This window comes from Podarcis gaigeae (assembly GCF_964106915.1).
Source record: "Podarcis gaigeae genome assembly, chromosome: 17".
NCBI classification, from domain to species: domain Eukaryota; kingdom Metazoa; phylum Chordata; class Lepidosauria; order Squamata; family Lacertidae; genus Podarcis; species Podarcis gaigeae.
The window spans coordinates 29,156,501-29,170,452 of record NC_139694.1 but is presented as its reverse complement, the minus strand read 5'-3'; the positions used below and the strand labels follow the sequence as shown (position 1 = coordinate 29,170,452).

At 49.4% G+C, this 13,952-nt stretch overlaps 1 protein-coding gene across 2 annotated transcripts in view; it reads right to left on the bottom strand.

The window, feature by feature from the left end:
- VLDLR (very low density lipoprotein receptor) overlaps positions 1-13,618 on the bottom strand; it is a 29,637-nt gene extending 16,019 nt beyond the window's left edge. The window contains exons 1-4 of one of the 2 annotated variants that reach the window (XM_083718760.1): positions 13,058-13,618; positions 4,515-4,634; positions 1,309-1,431; positions 486-608 (exon numbers count right to left, since the gene is read on the bottom strand). In XM_083718760.1, the coding sequence (XP_083574886.1) occupies positions 486-608; positions 1,309-1,431; positions 4,515-4,634; positions 13,058-13,133 (442 nt within the window). In that variant the 5' untranslated portion in view covers positions 13,134-13,618. The remainder of the gene's footprint in view (positions 1-485; positions 609-1,308; positions 1,432-4,514; positions 4,635-13,057) is intronic. The other variant, XM_083718761.1, reaches the window with a different exon arrangement.
- Between the last annotated feature and the right edge of the window lie 334 nt (positions 13,619-13,952).

The window sequence follows — 13,952 nt, the reverse complement described above, 5'->3', positions numbered from 1 at the left end:
CAGTGACCTTCCGATTGGCAAGCCCTAGGCTCAGTGGTTTAGACCACAGCGCCACCCGCGTCCCTATTTATTATTATTTTAAGAGGGAAATAAAAGGGAAAACTGATCAGGAACAATCCAGGCTGGACAATCCAGACTGGATTGCTTAATTAAAGGATTCTAATTAATCATCAACTCCAACAAGTTGCAAAGGGAATGTGCTCTGCTGTTTGCTTAGTGTAAGGAGGGATAATCTCAAAACAATATATCCGCTCCTACCTTCCTTAACATTCCCACACCTTTAAGTAGAGACAAGAAACCACAACCACCATTTTACTGAAGCTTTGCTCAACTGGATACAGGAACTGATGCTTGCATATCAAGATGCTAAATCAGCTGCAAACACTGCCTCTAGTGTGCATTTGTGTGGCTGGATACTAATACAATTCCTGTCTGTTATGGGGTGTGATGCGGCCAAGTCACCCACACAGCCCTGAGGAACTTACCACAATCGTCTTCGTCCTCAGCAGCATCGCAGTCGCTCTCTCCATCGCATTTCCAGGAAATGGGGATGCAGCGACTTGACTGAGGGCCACAGCTGACCTCCCCTATATCACACTTCCTTGTGTCTATTGAGAAGCGATCAAGAGTTCACTTAAAATAATAATAATACCCGGAATATTGAAAAAGCTCCCATGCAAGTCAGTGCAGGTACCAGTCAAGTGAGGCTTGGTCTATGCCCTGCTCAGGGATCTCCAATCCTGCCGAGGGAAGCCAATTCTCCCTTTCAGTGTCTTAGGCAAGACCTGAGCAGCTTAATCTTTTGTGGGGAAGAGCGGGGAAGAGAATCTTGCATTTTTACTATTTAATAGATTTGGCTTGATGTTTGTTTACAGATTTAAAACAAATACCAAATGCTACCACAACACAATAACCCCGTTTGGGGGTAATAACGCATTGGCTTATGCCACGTTATTTGCCAATATATAGCTAATGGTTGGTTTAATGCTAAAAAAGTTTTACTTAATTGTGGAGAAAGGGGCTAAGGCCCCAGCATGGCTTCCCCCAGAAATCCGGAAGCCTAGCCTCGTAGCGAAAGTAGATGAAGGTCTGGATTGTAGGCCAGACATGGGCGATATGAATTCGAATTCCCCCCTGCCTGTCTCCTGCCCAATGGCTTAAGAGCATGTCTGCAACTTCAGTGCAAGAGGTTCGTTGTCTCAGCCATATGGAAAAAGCATGGAAGCAGCTGCCCTGGGCACAACTTGGCTCCAGCTTTAAGGGAAGGTGGCGCAGTTGCCTTGTGGCGTTAAGGACCGGGCTACTCACAGCAAAGTTCAGATCGCTCGTCCGACGCATCTTCACAATCGGGGTCCCCATCGCACTGCCATCGGTTCGGTATACACTGCCCACTTAGGCACACGAAATCGGATGCGGCACACGTCTTCTTCACTGCAAGGAAGTAGCATTTTGCTGAATTTGTCAGGGAAAAGACCACCGCTTGCTTTCAACTGCTCCGATCAACAGATGCCCTAGCCCAGCTAATGTGGTAGTTGGTGCCAAGTGTCCTCCACAGGACCAGTGCACAGGATTTCATGTTCCTTGGAGCTGCCCTGTTGCAGAAGTCACAGCACAGCTATGAAACCCTAGTTAGGATTCTGGCCACTTCCTCAACACAAAGAATACAGGAGGCAAAATGCCAAAGGATATGTATGGAACAAATTTGGTAGGGGTGCTAAGTGTGTGTGTGTGCTGGACCTCAAAGAAAATGTGGTAGCAACCTCTAGCAGGACATTTTGAGGTGCAGCTATAGTACAAGTTGGCAGAATGACATAGTCACCCTGTTTCTCCAAGAGATGCAGGCTTGTTCCACTTCAACATTTGGAGGAGGAATTTTCTGTTTCCCAAGAGGTCTTTCAACAAGAGTTCCCAACCCCAGGGTGGACGGTCAACGTATTTCAATCCTGTGTCATTCATATCTTTATGAAACCAGCCCCATTTCATCCAATTCATGGGCAGGTTTCTTTTTAAGGGAAAGTCCTAAAAAATAAAAATCCCACCCAGTTTTATGAACAAACAAAAGCAACACTTAGATGAGGTAGTTCAAGGGCTGCCCTTTTCTCCTTTGAGATTTTACAGCTGCTTAGAGCAGCTCTGTGGCTGCATTGTAAGATTGGTTTTAAAATGCTCTCACAACATGCAGTCAAGGAATCGTATGAAGAGAAGACAGCTGCTGCCATGAGCCTATGAGTGACGCCATCTTTCCCCCATACAATTCCACCCCATTGTTCAGTCCAGACCCCGAGGTCCTCTTCCAAGAAGTGAGGTTACAGGGAACCAGGCAGAGGGCCTTCTCGGTGGTGGCACCCGCCCTGTGCAGTGGCGTAGCGTGGGTTGTCAGCACCCAGGGCAAGGCAAGTAATTTGCGCCCCCTAACCCGTGGATTTGAGCCCCCTAACCCGCACACCTGGCGCACCCCCCTCCACAGTGGGCGGCGACCTGGCGGCTCGGATCGGATTCGCACAGCCAGCACTGCAGTGAGAGAGAGAGAGTGAGTGAGCCAGGTAGGGGCAGAGAGCTGTGAGTGCGAGCGCCCCCCCAGATGTTGCGGCCGGCCCCCCTGCACCCCCCATGCTACGCCACTGGCCCTGTGGAATGCCCTTCCATCAGATGTCAAGGAAATAAACAACTATCTGATGTTTAGAAGACATCTGAAGGCAGCCCTGTATAGGGAAGTTTTAAATATTTGAGGTTTTATTATGTTTTGGTATATGCTGTAAGCCACCCAGAGTGGCTGGGGAAACCCAGGCAGACAGACAGGGAATAAATAAAATTAATAAAATGGCATGGACCTATTGTGCACAGATGTTCACTGACTGTGTGGTCTAATCTGTAGCCATCAAGGTGTATGAGGTGAGCACACTAGGAAGACTCGCTTCAGTATGCAGACAGAACTGCAATTGTCCCCATCTCTATATAACAGTAAATTGAATACTGTATTACTAAAAGCTGTTTTTAAAGCATTTTCATCTACACAGGTACTAGAGCAGGATATAAGAAAGGCATGAATAAAACCAAGTATACAATACACTAAAAACAATAATGCATATGGAGGTCATAGAATACAAGCAGAGCAGATGAAAGGTTGGTTAAAAACCGCAATAAAAGTCCCCGGGCAAATTAGTAAGTTTTGATCTTGTGTTGAAGTAAACATTGCAGCATGACTGCTGTCAATAAGAAGGCTATTGCATAGACAGAGCCACCACCAAAGGATGCTCATACACTTCATTGCCTGTTATTTTATTACCTCTCCGTCACCCCAAGGTCTCAGGGCAGGTTTCAATGATTGAAAATACAGTTTTAAAAAACACAATCATGAAAAACAGGGTCTTGAAAATCTAACGTTCCCAGGTGTCAAAGGCGAAAGGGGTGCAACTACAGCATTTGCCCCAAATTGTATAATGAAGCTGCAATACACAGCTCTGTGGGAAGGGAGTCCCCCAACTTAGGGGCTGCCACAGAGGCCTGTTGGCACCCAAGCTCCTAAGGGTGGCAGAATCTCCAAGAGACTACAAGTTGTTTATCTATGTATTGACCGTTACCAAATAAACAAGGGAGCAACTTAGAAGAGTCAGGCAAGCCAACACTTAAGGTTCAGGTTGATCTAAGTCAGAGGGCGCAAAACACAGAGTTCTGAGCACAGCCTTAAGAAAAAGAAGTAACTGGGCCTGGGGAAAGACATATAAAGATTTGAAGAAAATGTGGGAAATGATTGTTGTTAAAAAAATTTGAAGTTATGATACTGAGATGTACAGGACTTGATGGATTGTTTGAGCAAAAGACTTTGTTCCAATACATGAGCCTGGATGCCAGGCCAAGTCCAACTGGCCCCTATAGAAGGAAGAAGCCCTGGCCAAAGAAGATAAGAAGAAAAAGAAGAAGACTTGGCAAAATAAATTACTGAACAGTGCAGGACAAATTATTATTAAAAAGGGCAACTGTTTCATGCATATTTTTAAGCTTTGTGTATAGATTTGTACATCAGTATAACTTTTAAAAGTCACTTGCAATAAGATGAAGGAGGTTTTAAAATTGGATTGTTAAGGATATAAGATTTCATGGATGAGCAAGTATATTATAATGGAACCTAGAGGGGGAGTGGAGGGAAGTCAACCAAAAATTATGGTTTAATTTGGTTATGATTTTTTTCTCTGTCCCGTTCCCCCCCCCCTTTTGTTATTTTTGGAAAATCAAAAAACGGTTATCAAAAAAAGGGAAAAAAATAAAATAATAATTGCCCAATTGCCTTAGTCAAAACCAGTGGCCCATCCCACATGCAACCAAGGAACTGACTTCCTTGATAGGAATGCATGCTTTGATAAGCCTGAAGTGAACCTCTAACTGCAGTCATTTTGCTCTTCATGGTTTGCTGCCAGCTACCCAAGCTCAAAGCATGTCAGAGGCAGGCCAAAGGACCCGCTGAGCTACTTTGCTACTCAACTACGGGCTCAGTGGCCATGCAAGACCTTCCTTACCACAGGACTGTTCATCACTGCCATCGGTGCAGTCTGGATCTCCGTCACATCTCCATAGCAGCGTTATGCAGCGGCCGTTGTGACACTGGAACTGAGAGTCGTCACAAGTCACTCTTGTACCTTGAATTAAGAAACAAGCCTGTTAGATGCAGAAGCAGTAATTCAGAGTTAACCGATCCAATGCATTCTTTCACAGGGACAAGGCTTCTTTGCTTTTCGTGTCAGCGTTTGGCATGGTCCTCTGTTCAGCTGTCACGGGATGCTCCTTCTAAACATGGCAAAGGGAGGATCCCATGATCTCCAACGTACAAACTCCTTAATTCACACAGCTCAAGTCCTATCACTCTTCTGGGATATGACTAGCAGCTACCTTTGATTTACCGTATTTTTTGTCCCATAGGAGGCTCCGTCCCATAGGACGCACCTAGTTTTTTTTTGGGGGGGGGAAATATAGAAAAAAATTATTTTCCTTTAATCCCCCCCCCCCAAAAGCAGGTTGGGGAAACCGAACCAGGTCAAGGAACAGCGGGATGGCAGCTAGCTTGTGGGGCTGGCCGATGTCTGCCCGGCGCGAGGGGCGCTCTGCTTCAGGGCGCCCCGCCCACCGGGTGGCAGGCTGCTATCCGCAGCGTCGGGAGCCCTGCGGGGAACTCCCGCAGGGCTGCCTAGGCTGCGGAGGTGTTCCCAAAGTGCCGGGCGCTCTGGGGAGCAGGCTGCTATCCGCAGCCTAGACAGCCCTGCAGGACCTCCCGCAGGGCTGCCTAGGCTGCGGATGTCTTCCTGAAGCCTGGAGAGCGAGAGGGGTCGGTGCACACCAACCCCTCTCGCTCTCCAAGCTTCAGCGAAAGCCTGCATTCACCCCATAGGACGCACCCAGATTTCCCCTTCATTTTTGGAGGGGAAAAAGTGCGTCCTATAGGGCGAAAAACACGGTATTCTGTGCTCAGCAAAAAGAGATTAGCAACCAGCCGTGTTAGTAAAGTAAGGCCACAAACATTGCTAGCCTGCAATACTTACCAGTCTGCTAAGAGGCTAGTTTTAAAATGGTCTTTTAGCAGGAAAGCTGGCGAAAGAGGACTGGTAGATTCAGTCCCTCCTTCCACTGGACTGCTCTCCCATTTGCACAGAATCCCATGTCACCTGTAGCTACAAGGGGAGCCCTTAAACCACAGGTCCACTTTAGCAGCAAGTAGACCCCATGGGTAATGATCTTGCCATGGAATTTCACTCTGCATCACAACCTGAAAGAGGATTAATATGGCTTTCTAGTCCATGAAAGTCAGACTATTTTACTTTTGTTTTATAGAGCATTTTAACTATACTGAGCCACTTAAAAGACCAAGATACATGTACATGTATCTTGAAAGAGTTAATACAGTGGTACCTCAGGTTACAGACGCTTCAGGTTACATACACTTCAGGTTATAGACTCCACTAACCCAGAAATAGTACCTCGGGTTAAGAACTTTGCTTCAGGATGAGAACAGAAATCTTGCTCTGGTGGCATGGCAGCAGCAGGAGCAGTGGCGTAGCGTGGGGGTGAAGGGGGCCTGGCCGCACCGGGCGCAACATCTGGGGGTTAGGGTTAGGGGGCACAAATCCACGGGTTAGGGGGTGCAAATTACTTGCCTTGCCCCGGGTGCTGACAACCCACGCTATGCCACTGAGCAGGAGGCCCCATTAGCTAAAGTGGTGCTTCAGCTTAAGAACAGACCTCTGGAATGAATTACCGTATTTTTCGCCCCATAGGACGCACTTTTCCCCCTCCAAAAATGAAGGGGAAATGTGTGTGCGTCCTATGGGGTGAATGCAGGCTCTCGCTGAAGCCTGGAGAGCGAGAGCGGTCGGTGCGCACCGACCCCTCTCGCTCTCCAGGCTTCGTGCAGATCTCCGCAAGCTGTGGGAGCCAGCGCCGGGCTCCCACGGCTTGCGGAGAGTTGCCTGCATGCTGAAGCCTGGGCGCGCTGAGCTCAGTGCGCCCAGACTTCGCGCAGCTCTCCACAAGGCGCGGGAGCCTGGCGCCGGGCTCCCACGGCTTGCGGAGAGTTGCCTGTTCTGGGGGCTGGGGTCAGGGGAAGCTCGGGCTTCCCCAGCCCCGCGCCTCGGGGGGAAATAAAATGTTTTCCCTTTATTTCCCCCCCCAAAAAAACTAGGTGCACCTTATGGGACGGTGTGTCCTATAGGGCGAAAAATACGGTAAGTATTTAACTCGAAGTACCACTGTATGGCCTAGCTCAGGTTTCAGGTGACAATAGATGCGTCATGCAGATGCTGAGATGCACAGTTCTATCACTGATGCAAGTTTTGCTGTCATCTTGGGAGAAAGCCGCACTGAATATTTGCGGAGCCTATGCTTTTGAATTATGGTGTGGGAGGAGACTCTTGAGAGTCCCATGGACTGCAAGAAGATCAAACCTATCCATTCTGGAGGAACTCAGCCCTGAGTGCTCATTGGAAGGACAGATCGTGAAGCTGAGGCTCCAATACTTTGGCCACCTCATGAGAAGAGAAGACTCCCTGGAAAAGACCCTGATGTTGGGAAAGACTGAGGGCACAAGGAGAAGGGGACGACAGAGGATGAGATGGTTGGACAGTGTTCTCAAAGCTACCAGCATGAGTTTGACCAAACTGAGGGAGGCAGTGGAAGACAGGAGTGCCTGGCGTGCTCTGGTCCATGGGGTCACGAAGAGTCGGACACAACTAAATGACTAAACAACAACAACAATACTTTTGCCAAACCACCAAGCAGTAAACATAGATTATAACATCGCCTGGGCAGATAGTTTCATCTAAGAGAAGATAAGGCACACACTGTAGAGCTGAGCAAATTCTGAGTCGAGGAAGCAGGGAGCAATGGCCAGTATTAAGAAATGAATCACCCTGAAAAGACTTTGCAAGCATGCATTCGAAGAGTGGGATGTTTGAGAACAGACTGACAACAGAGCAGACATGCAGGCAGAGTTCAAGAGCAGTTCAAGACTGGAGGGGGGCAAGTAATATTGTAATTAGGGTTTCTTTAAGGAAGATTTTTAGTTCCAAAATGCTAAAATAAAGCCTACACATATAAACCAACATGTATACTACACAAACATGCAGAAGAGTATACAGAATGTGAACACTACCAGGAATTTTTACTTGTGAAACGACTTTTATTGGAGGTTAAGTGTGCCAGATCAGCCTCCTAGACTCATATGTGCAAACACACGCCATATAAATCACCATGGACGAAGCAGACTGAGTGCCATGTGCCAAAACTTATGCTCCTTATGTTAGTTGTCTTGATATGCTCTGAGACATCTTTGTGAGGTTCCTTTGGGGTCTCAACTCAAAGTTCATAGGATCAACTAATTCTAGGAAGATGTTCATCACCCCCTGAAGGCTAAGTGGAATTTCAGCACTTGCAGATACCATTTTTATTATGTAACACTCCCCCCCCCCCCAGATGATAGCAGGGGTGGGGGAAATGGAGCAAAGTCAGGAACCCTGCAATGGAAGTTTCCAGTTTCCAGTTCACAATACATAGAAAAGTAAAAGTTTAACTTAACTAGCTTTGAAAACTAAAATAAAACAAATTCAATAAATAAATAATAAAACTGATCAATGCAACTGAGCCAACAACTAGAAACGGAGAGAACCAAGAATTCATCCCATGACTACAGCAAAGAATCACATCTCAAGAAAGTGTTATCCCTGGTCTTTCAAGTCAGGGGATCTTGAACCTGCAAAGGGAAAGAGATCCTGTGTCTGGCCTGCAAGATGCATCAACTCGAATTTTTGGCTTGAACACATTCTGAATGCTTGTATTGTAACTGGGAAGAGAATTCTCCATGGCCTGCAAAACATTGCTGATTTTGAAACGGGGGTGCATTTAAGAGAGGGCTCAGATGGGTAAGGGCATAAGGGGAAGCACAAGACAAAGGCACAAGACAAAGTCACCATTTAAAATGCAGTACTGAAACTATGATTGGTAGCAGAGGCTTAGCCATGGCACAATGGCATAGCTGCCTGTTATTGACCCAAACTCCATTATTTGATATTAAGGTGACATCTAGCACCTGAAACCACTACTCAAGGCTAACCAGCCATACACAGAAGCACAGAAAGCTGCTGTGCTTTCAGACTATTGGTCCTTCTAGCCAAGACCAGCATCTCTCCAGGATTTCAGTGTTTCCTAGCACCACCTGACGTGCCTGGGATAAAATGGCAACCTTCCACATGCAGATCATGTTACAACCATCCTCACATACAATTTAGAAGCTTATAAACTATAAGCAGGTTAGTGTGGGGGACTCCCTGGTCCTGAATGGGGTAACCGTGCCCCCAAAGGACCAGGTGTGCAGCCTGGGAGTCATTTTGGACTCACAGCTGACCATGGAGGCACAGGTCAACACTATGTCCAGGGCAGCTGTCTACCAGCTCCATCTGGTATGCAGGCTGAGACCCTTCCTGCCCACAGACTGTCTCGCCAGAGTGGTGCATGCTCTAGTTATCTCCCACTTGGACTACTGCCATGCACTCTACGTGGGGCTGGCGACCCGGAAACTACAACTAATCCAGAATGTGGCAGCTGGACTGGTGACTGGGAGCGGCCGCCAAGACCATATGACACCGGTCCTAAAGGATCTTCCCTGGCTCCCAGTACGTTTCTGAGCACAATTCAAAGTGTTGGTGCTGGCCTTTAAAGCCCTAAATGGCCTTGGCTCAGCATACCTGAAGGAGCTTCTCCACCCCATCGCTCAACCCAGACACACAGGGCCAGCGCCGAGGGTCTTCTGGTGGTTCCCTCACTGCAAGAAGTGAAGTTACAGGAAACCAGGCAGAGGGCCTTCTCGGCAGTGGCACCTGCCCTCCCATCAAGGAGATAAATAAGACATGTGAAGGCAGTCCTGTATAGGGAAGTTTTGATGTTTTATTATATTTTTTATATATGTTGGAAGCTGCCCCGAGTGGCTGGCACAACCTAGCCAGATGGGTGGTGTATAAATATTGCAGCATTATTGTTACTATAACAACACATCAGCAGGTCTCACTTTCCACAAATTGGAATAGCTTCCTTTTGCAAGTATAACTGCAGTAAGCAAAGTGCTGCCTGGCATGCAAAGGAATCAGAATAGCTGACTTTTATCTAGTACCGTATTCCAGTTTTTGAACTTATTACTTCCAGAAGCGAGGAATTGTGCTCCTCCTCCCAGCACGTACTCCCAAGCCGATCTGAAGGACAAGAATAAATTCTCTTCTGCGCAGGCTCTAGTCAGGCTCATCTGTCTAGAAGCAGAGTGAAACATGATCCAGGCATTGTAAAGGCCAAGGAAGTGCAGCATGATGCAAGACTCTTCTTAATTTGTTGCATCATTTCCATGTTTACTTTTGCCACCTGAAGGTTAGTAGAGAGCATTTATTTTAGTCCTCACTAAAACAGCAAGTGGTGATCTAAGTCAACTCCTCTTAGCAGAGCTCGCCAGTATAATGTAACGTCAGTGCTCAGAAATAAACTTCTGGCTGAAAGTGGCATTTCCTGATTAGATACCTAGAAGTGAAGACTTGGGAAACGGGTGATATGTGCAGGGTCCCAGCTATAAATCCTTAGGTTTTAGGACAGCCTCGGGCATGACAAACTTTTAAAGACATTACCACCACCAATGCAAGCTTCATCTTCCTATTTGGATGGTTGGTGAACTAGCCTGGTAGTAAAGGTAAAGGTAAAGGGACTCCTGACCGTTAGATCCAGTCATGACCGACTCTGGGGTTGCGACGCTCATCTCACTTTATTGGCTGAGAGAGCCGGCGTACAGTTTCCGGGTCATGTGGTCAGCATGACTAAGCCGCTTCTGGTGAACCAGAGCAGTGCACGGAAACACTGTTTACCTTCCCACTGGAGTGGTACCTATTTATCTACTTGCACTTTGACGTGCTTCGAACTGCTAGGTTGGCAGGAGCTGGGACCGAGCAACGGGAGCTCCCCCCGTCGCGGGGATTCAAACCGCCGACCTTCTGATCGGCAAGCCCTAGGCTCTGTGGTTTAACCCACAGCGCCACCCGCGTCCCTCAGCCTGGTAGTAGGCCAATGGTAAATTGAACTACACAGAAGTGACAAGCATTCACGACCTGATTGGAGAATGCATTAGCCGGTCACCCAGTTTGTTGCAGAGCCAACAAATTTAAGGCCTCATGAATTAGAATCTCAAATTAATTGCTTTTAGGTTGGTTTGTTCTTTGCACAATCGAGGAGCACCTACGTTTTATGAAACAAAAATATATAAAATAAAGTTTCAGGGACTATATTTATATTCCCAAGGGAGGACCTCATCTAAAAGTCGGCACATGCCCAAAGTGCCAGTGACACGGTATCTGAATGGCTGGTATCCCTGCCCCACCAGGGATAGCTAACAGCCCCCTCCCTGCCCAGGCAACCCTCCCCAGCCATAGCTTTCTCTCCAAGACTTCACCCTGAATTAGTAAAACAGGGCTGTGCATCTATAGGTGTTCTCAAGAGTGTAGCCCCCAAGAGGATAACAATGTTATCCTTAAGCCAAGAAAGTCTTAGCGATGCCCCTTTAGGAGGACCAGCTGCAAGGAGATCCTTAGGAGAAGAAGGTCCTTATTATACCAAGTTTAGAGTTTACAGCACACATTTTAACTACACAAAGTACTTCTGAAGAATTCAGGTATCCAGTCACTTTTGAGTGTTTGCGACAACTATTAGACTCTCACCTTTACGGATTTAAGAGGCAACGACCAAGCAAATGAAACAAGTAAGGAAGAGACAGTTAAAATAGTGTAGCAAATATGGCCAACTGCAACAGTAGCAGCCATAAAGTTCAGGCGAACTTCTCTCAACTACAGTTTTCATTAGCAGAAATTCAGAATTTAGGTTTGGGGTCATGACAGATTTTGTCTGCTGGTGCCCTGCTCAGCCCTACAGCAAAATTAATTATTATTATTATTAATGTGCTGTCCATCTGACTTGGTTGCTCCAGCCGCTCTGGGAAGCTACCACCAAAATATTAAAAACACAATTAAACATCAACCATTAAAAACTTTTCCAAACAGCTGTCTGTAAAAGTATGGCAATACTCAGAACTGTAGAACTGAGACCTGCGGGTTTAGGGCCGTATACAAATATAATAAATAATGGCGCGGGAAGGGATCCTGAGGGTCGTCAAGTCCACCCCCCCTGCGGTGCAGGAATCTCAAAGCATCCCTGACAGACAGACATCCAACCTCTGCTTAGAAAGTCCACCATCTCCAAAGGGAGTTTGTTCCACTGAGAAACAGCTCTTATGGTCAGAAAACTTCCCAATACAGTACTTAGTCAGAATGTTCTTCTTTGCAGTTTGAATTCACTGCTGCACCTTTCTGGCCTAGAAGGGCCAGTTATAGGCTATTCTGGCCTACTTAAAGAGGATAGCCATCAGCATCAAGTAATTTCAAGTGCAGATTTCTCTTTAACACCAGTGGCCTTCATTGGAGTTGTCTGGTGTGGTTCTTCTCGAAGCTGTTACTCAAAGTCTCTTAACTCTCCAGTTGCTCCCCGTTTATCTTCAAGCCACACACACTTCAGGTTAGCAAAGCAAATTTTGAAAAAAGTGTCATTTTAGGGAGCGGCTGGTTCATAGTTTAACTACTCAAACAAACGCTTCTGTCCCAGGTGTTACTTATAAACCTTTGCAGAGCCACTGCTTAAAGAGCAGAGAGCAGTTGCCACCAGAGGAGACCCAAATCTCAACCCAAATTGCGCAGAAAACACGGGGGATTGTTCACAGGCCACGAGCAAAGGCGGCACGCCAAGAAGCTTCACTCCCCCCCCCAAGTCCCCCTGTTTCATTCGAGTCCCATTCCGATATCTTACGGACGGAGCTCCGGACCACCAAACCGTTCACCTGATCCATAAAGGCAGCCAGAGCAATTAGTTGGACTATGGAGTTTGGAGAGCCTTTCAGAGAATCTGAAAGCGGGGTCTTGAAATGGGTAAAACGCGCCTGGGATGGACCCTGCAAGCAACAGGGGAGCAGCAAGAGGGAAACCAGCTGCTCTCTCTCTCTCTCTGCCATGGAAATCTCCTCCCAGGGCGAAATGGGGAAAGATCCCAGGTGATCTCTTCACCGGCGGAGTGGAGGCGGCAGCAGCAGCCCTGGAAACAAAGAGGCTCTGCCTGCCCCCCTCCTCCCGAGGCCTGCCGGCTTCTTCGGCCGTGGCACGGAAAGGGGATCCCGTCCATCCCTCGCCAGGGCTTCCCTCGACGCCCCCCGCGAGGCGACGTCCCCCCCTCGGGTGCCCAGAAGCAGCCCGCGGCTGTGGCTGCTCCGGCGCGTCGGGCTGCGTTTCTCGGGCTGCTTTTCCGAGGGGGGACCTTATTCCACTCGGAGACCCCCGGGAGGAGGGAGCGCCCACCCAGACGCACCCCTTCCTCACCCACGGGAACCCCCAAGCCTCCTGCCGGCGCGCGGTGCCTCCTCGTCGTCCCTCCTGCTCCTCCGCCCACGGCGCTTCCCCGCACCCGCGTGGAAAAGGCCCCGCACCCCGTCTCGCTGCCGGCTACTCACCGCGCGCCGCGGGTAGGCGAGTCGAGGCCAGCAGCAGAGGCAGCCAGACAAGAGCCCAGCCGGGCAGCGCGCCCATCGTGCGGCGCCTCCTCGCGCAGCTCCGCGGAGCCAAAGCAGGCGCGGGAGCGGCGGACGGGCAAGAAGCAGCAGCGGTGGCGACGACCGAGTCCGTCCTTCTTTCCACCCGCGCGGCTCCCTTTTGGAAAGCGGAGCCGGCAGACTCCCGGACGAGGCAGGCGGCGCAAGGACGGACGAGGCGCGTCTCCGGGAGGCCCCCTGGCTTGCGCGCACCCGCGTCCGGCGGCGCGGGCGAGGTTGACGGGGCGAGCAGGCGGGGAGGGCGGGCTGCGCGTCTCCGGGCGCTCTTATAGAGGCGCCGCGCTGCCTCCGCGGCCGCGTGCGGGCGCCTGGCTGGGCGGCGTCTGCGGGGCTCCTGCCCGCGCCTCCAATCGCCAGCGCCGCCGCTGCCCTGATTTCCTGATGCGCCCAACCTGGCGCCGCAGCTGCGCCGGGCGCGCGCCCGGCGCGCGCAGCCGCGATCCCGCGCGCGCCGCCCAGCTGCGAAGGAGCGAGCAGGCGCGCAAGGTAGGCTCTTGGGCGCCCGCGCCGCCGCCTGCGCGCAGAGGAGCCGCGCGCGCCCCGCACCTCCGCGCAGTCAGTTGCGCCTTGACCGGCGGGGGTGGCGGGAGGAGATCCACGCGCGGAAAGGCAGGGTTGTCCCACATTTTAGTGTGATACACTTTCGTCCTGTGTTTCAAGTCTTCTCTCTTTCTCTCTCTCTGCCAAGTTAGGAACCCTCTCCACAGGCAGGTGTTTTGAAAAGGTGTAGCAAAGACCCCAGGAACCCTAGGCTTGGAGGGGACCTCGTGGTTCATCTAGCCCAACCTCTTACAAA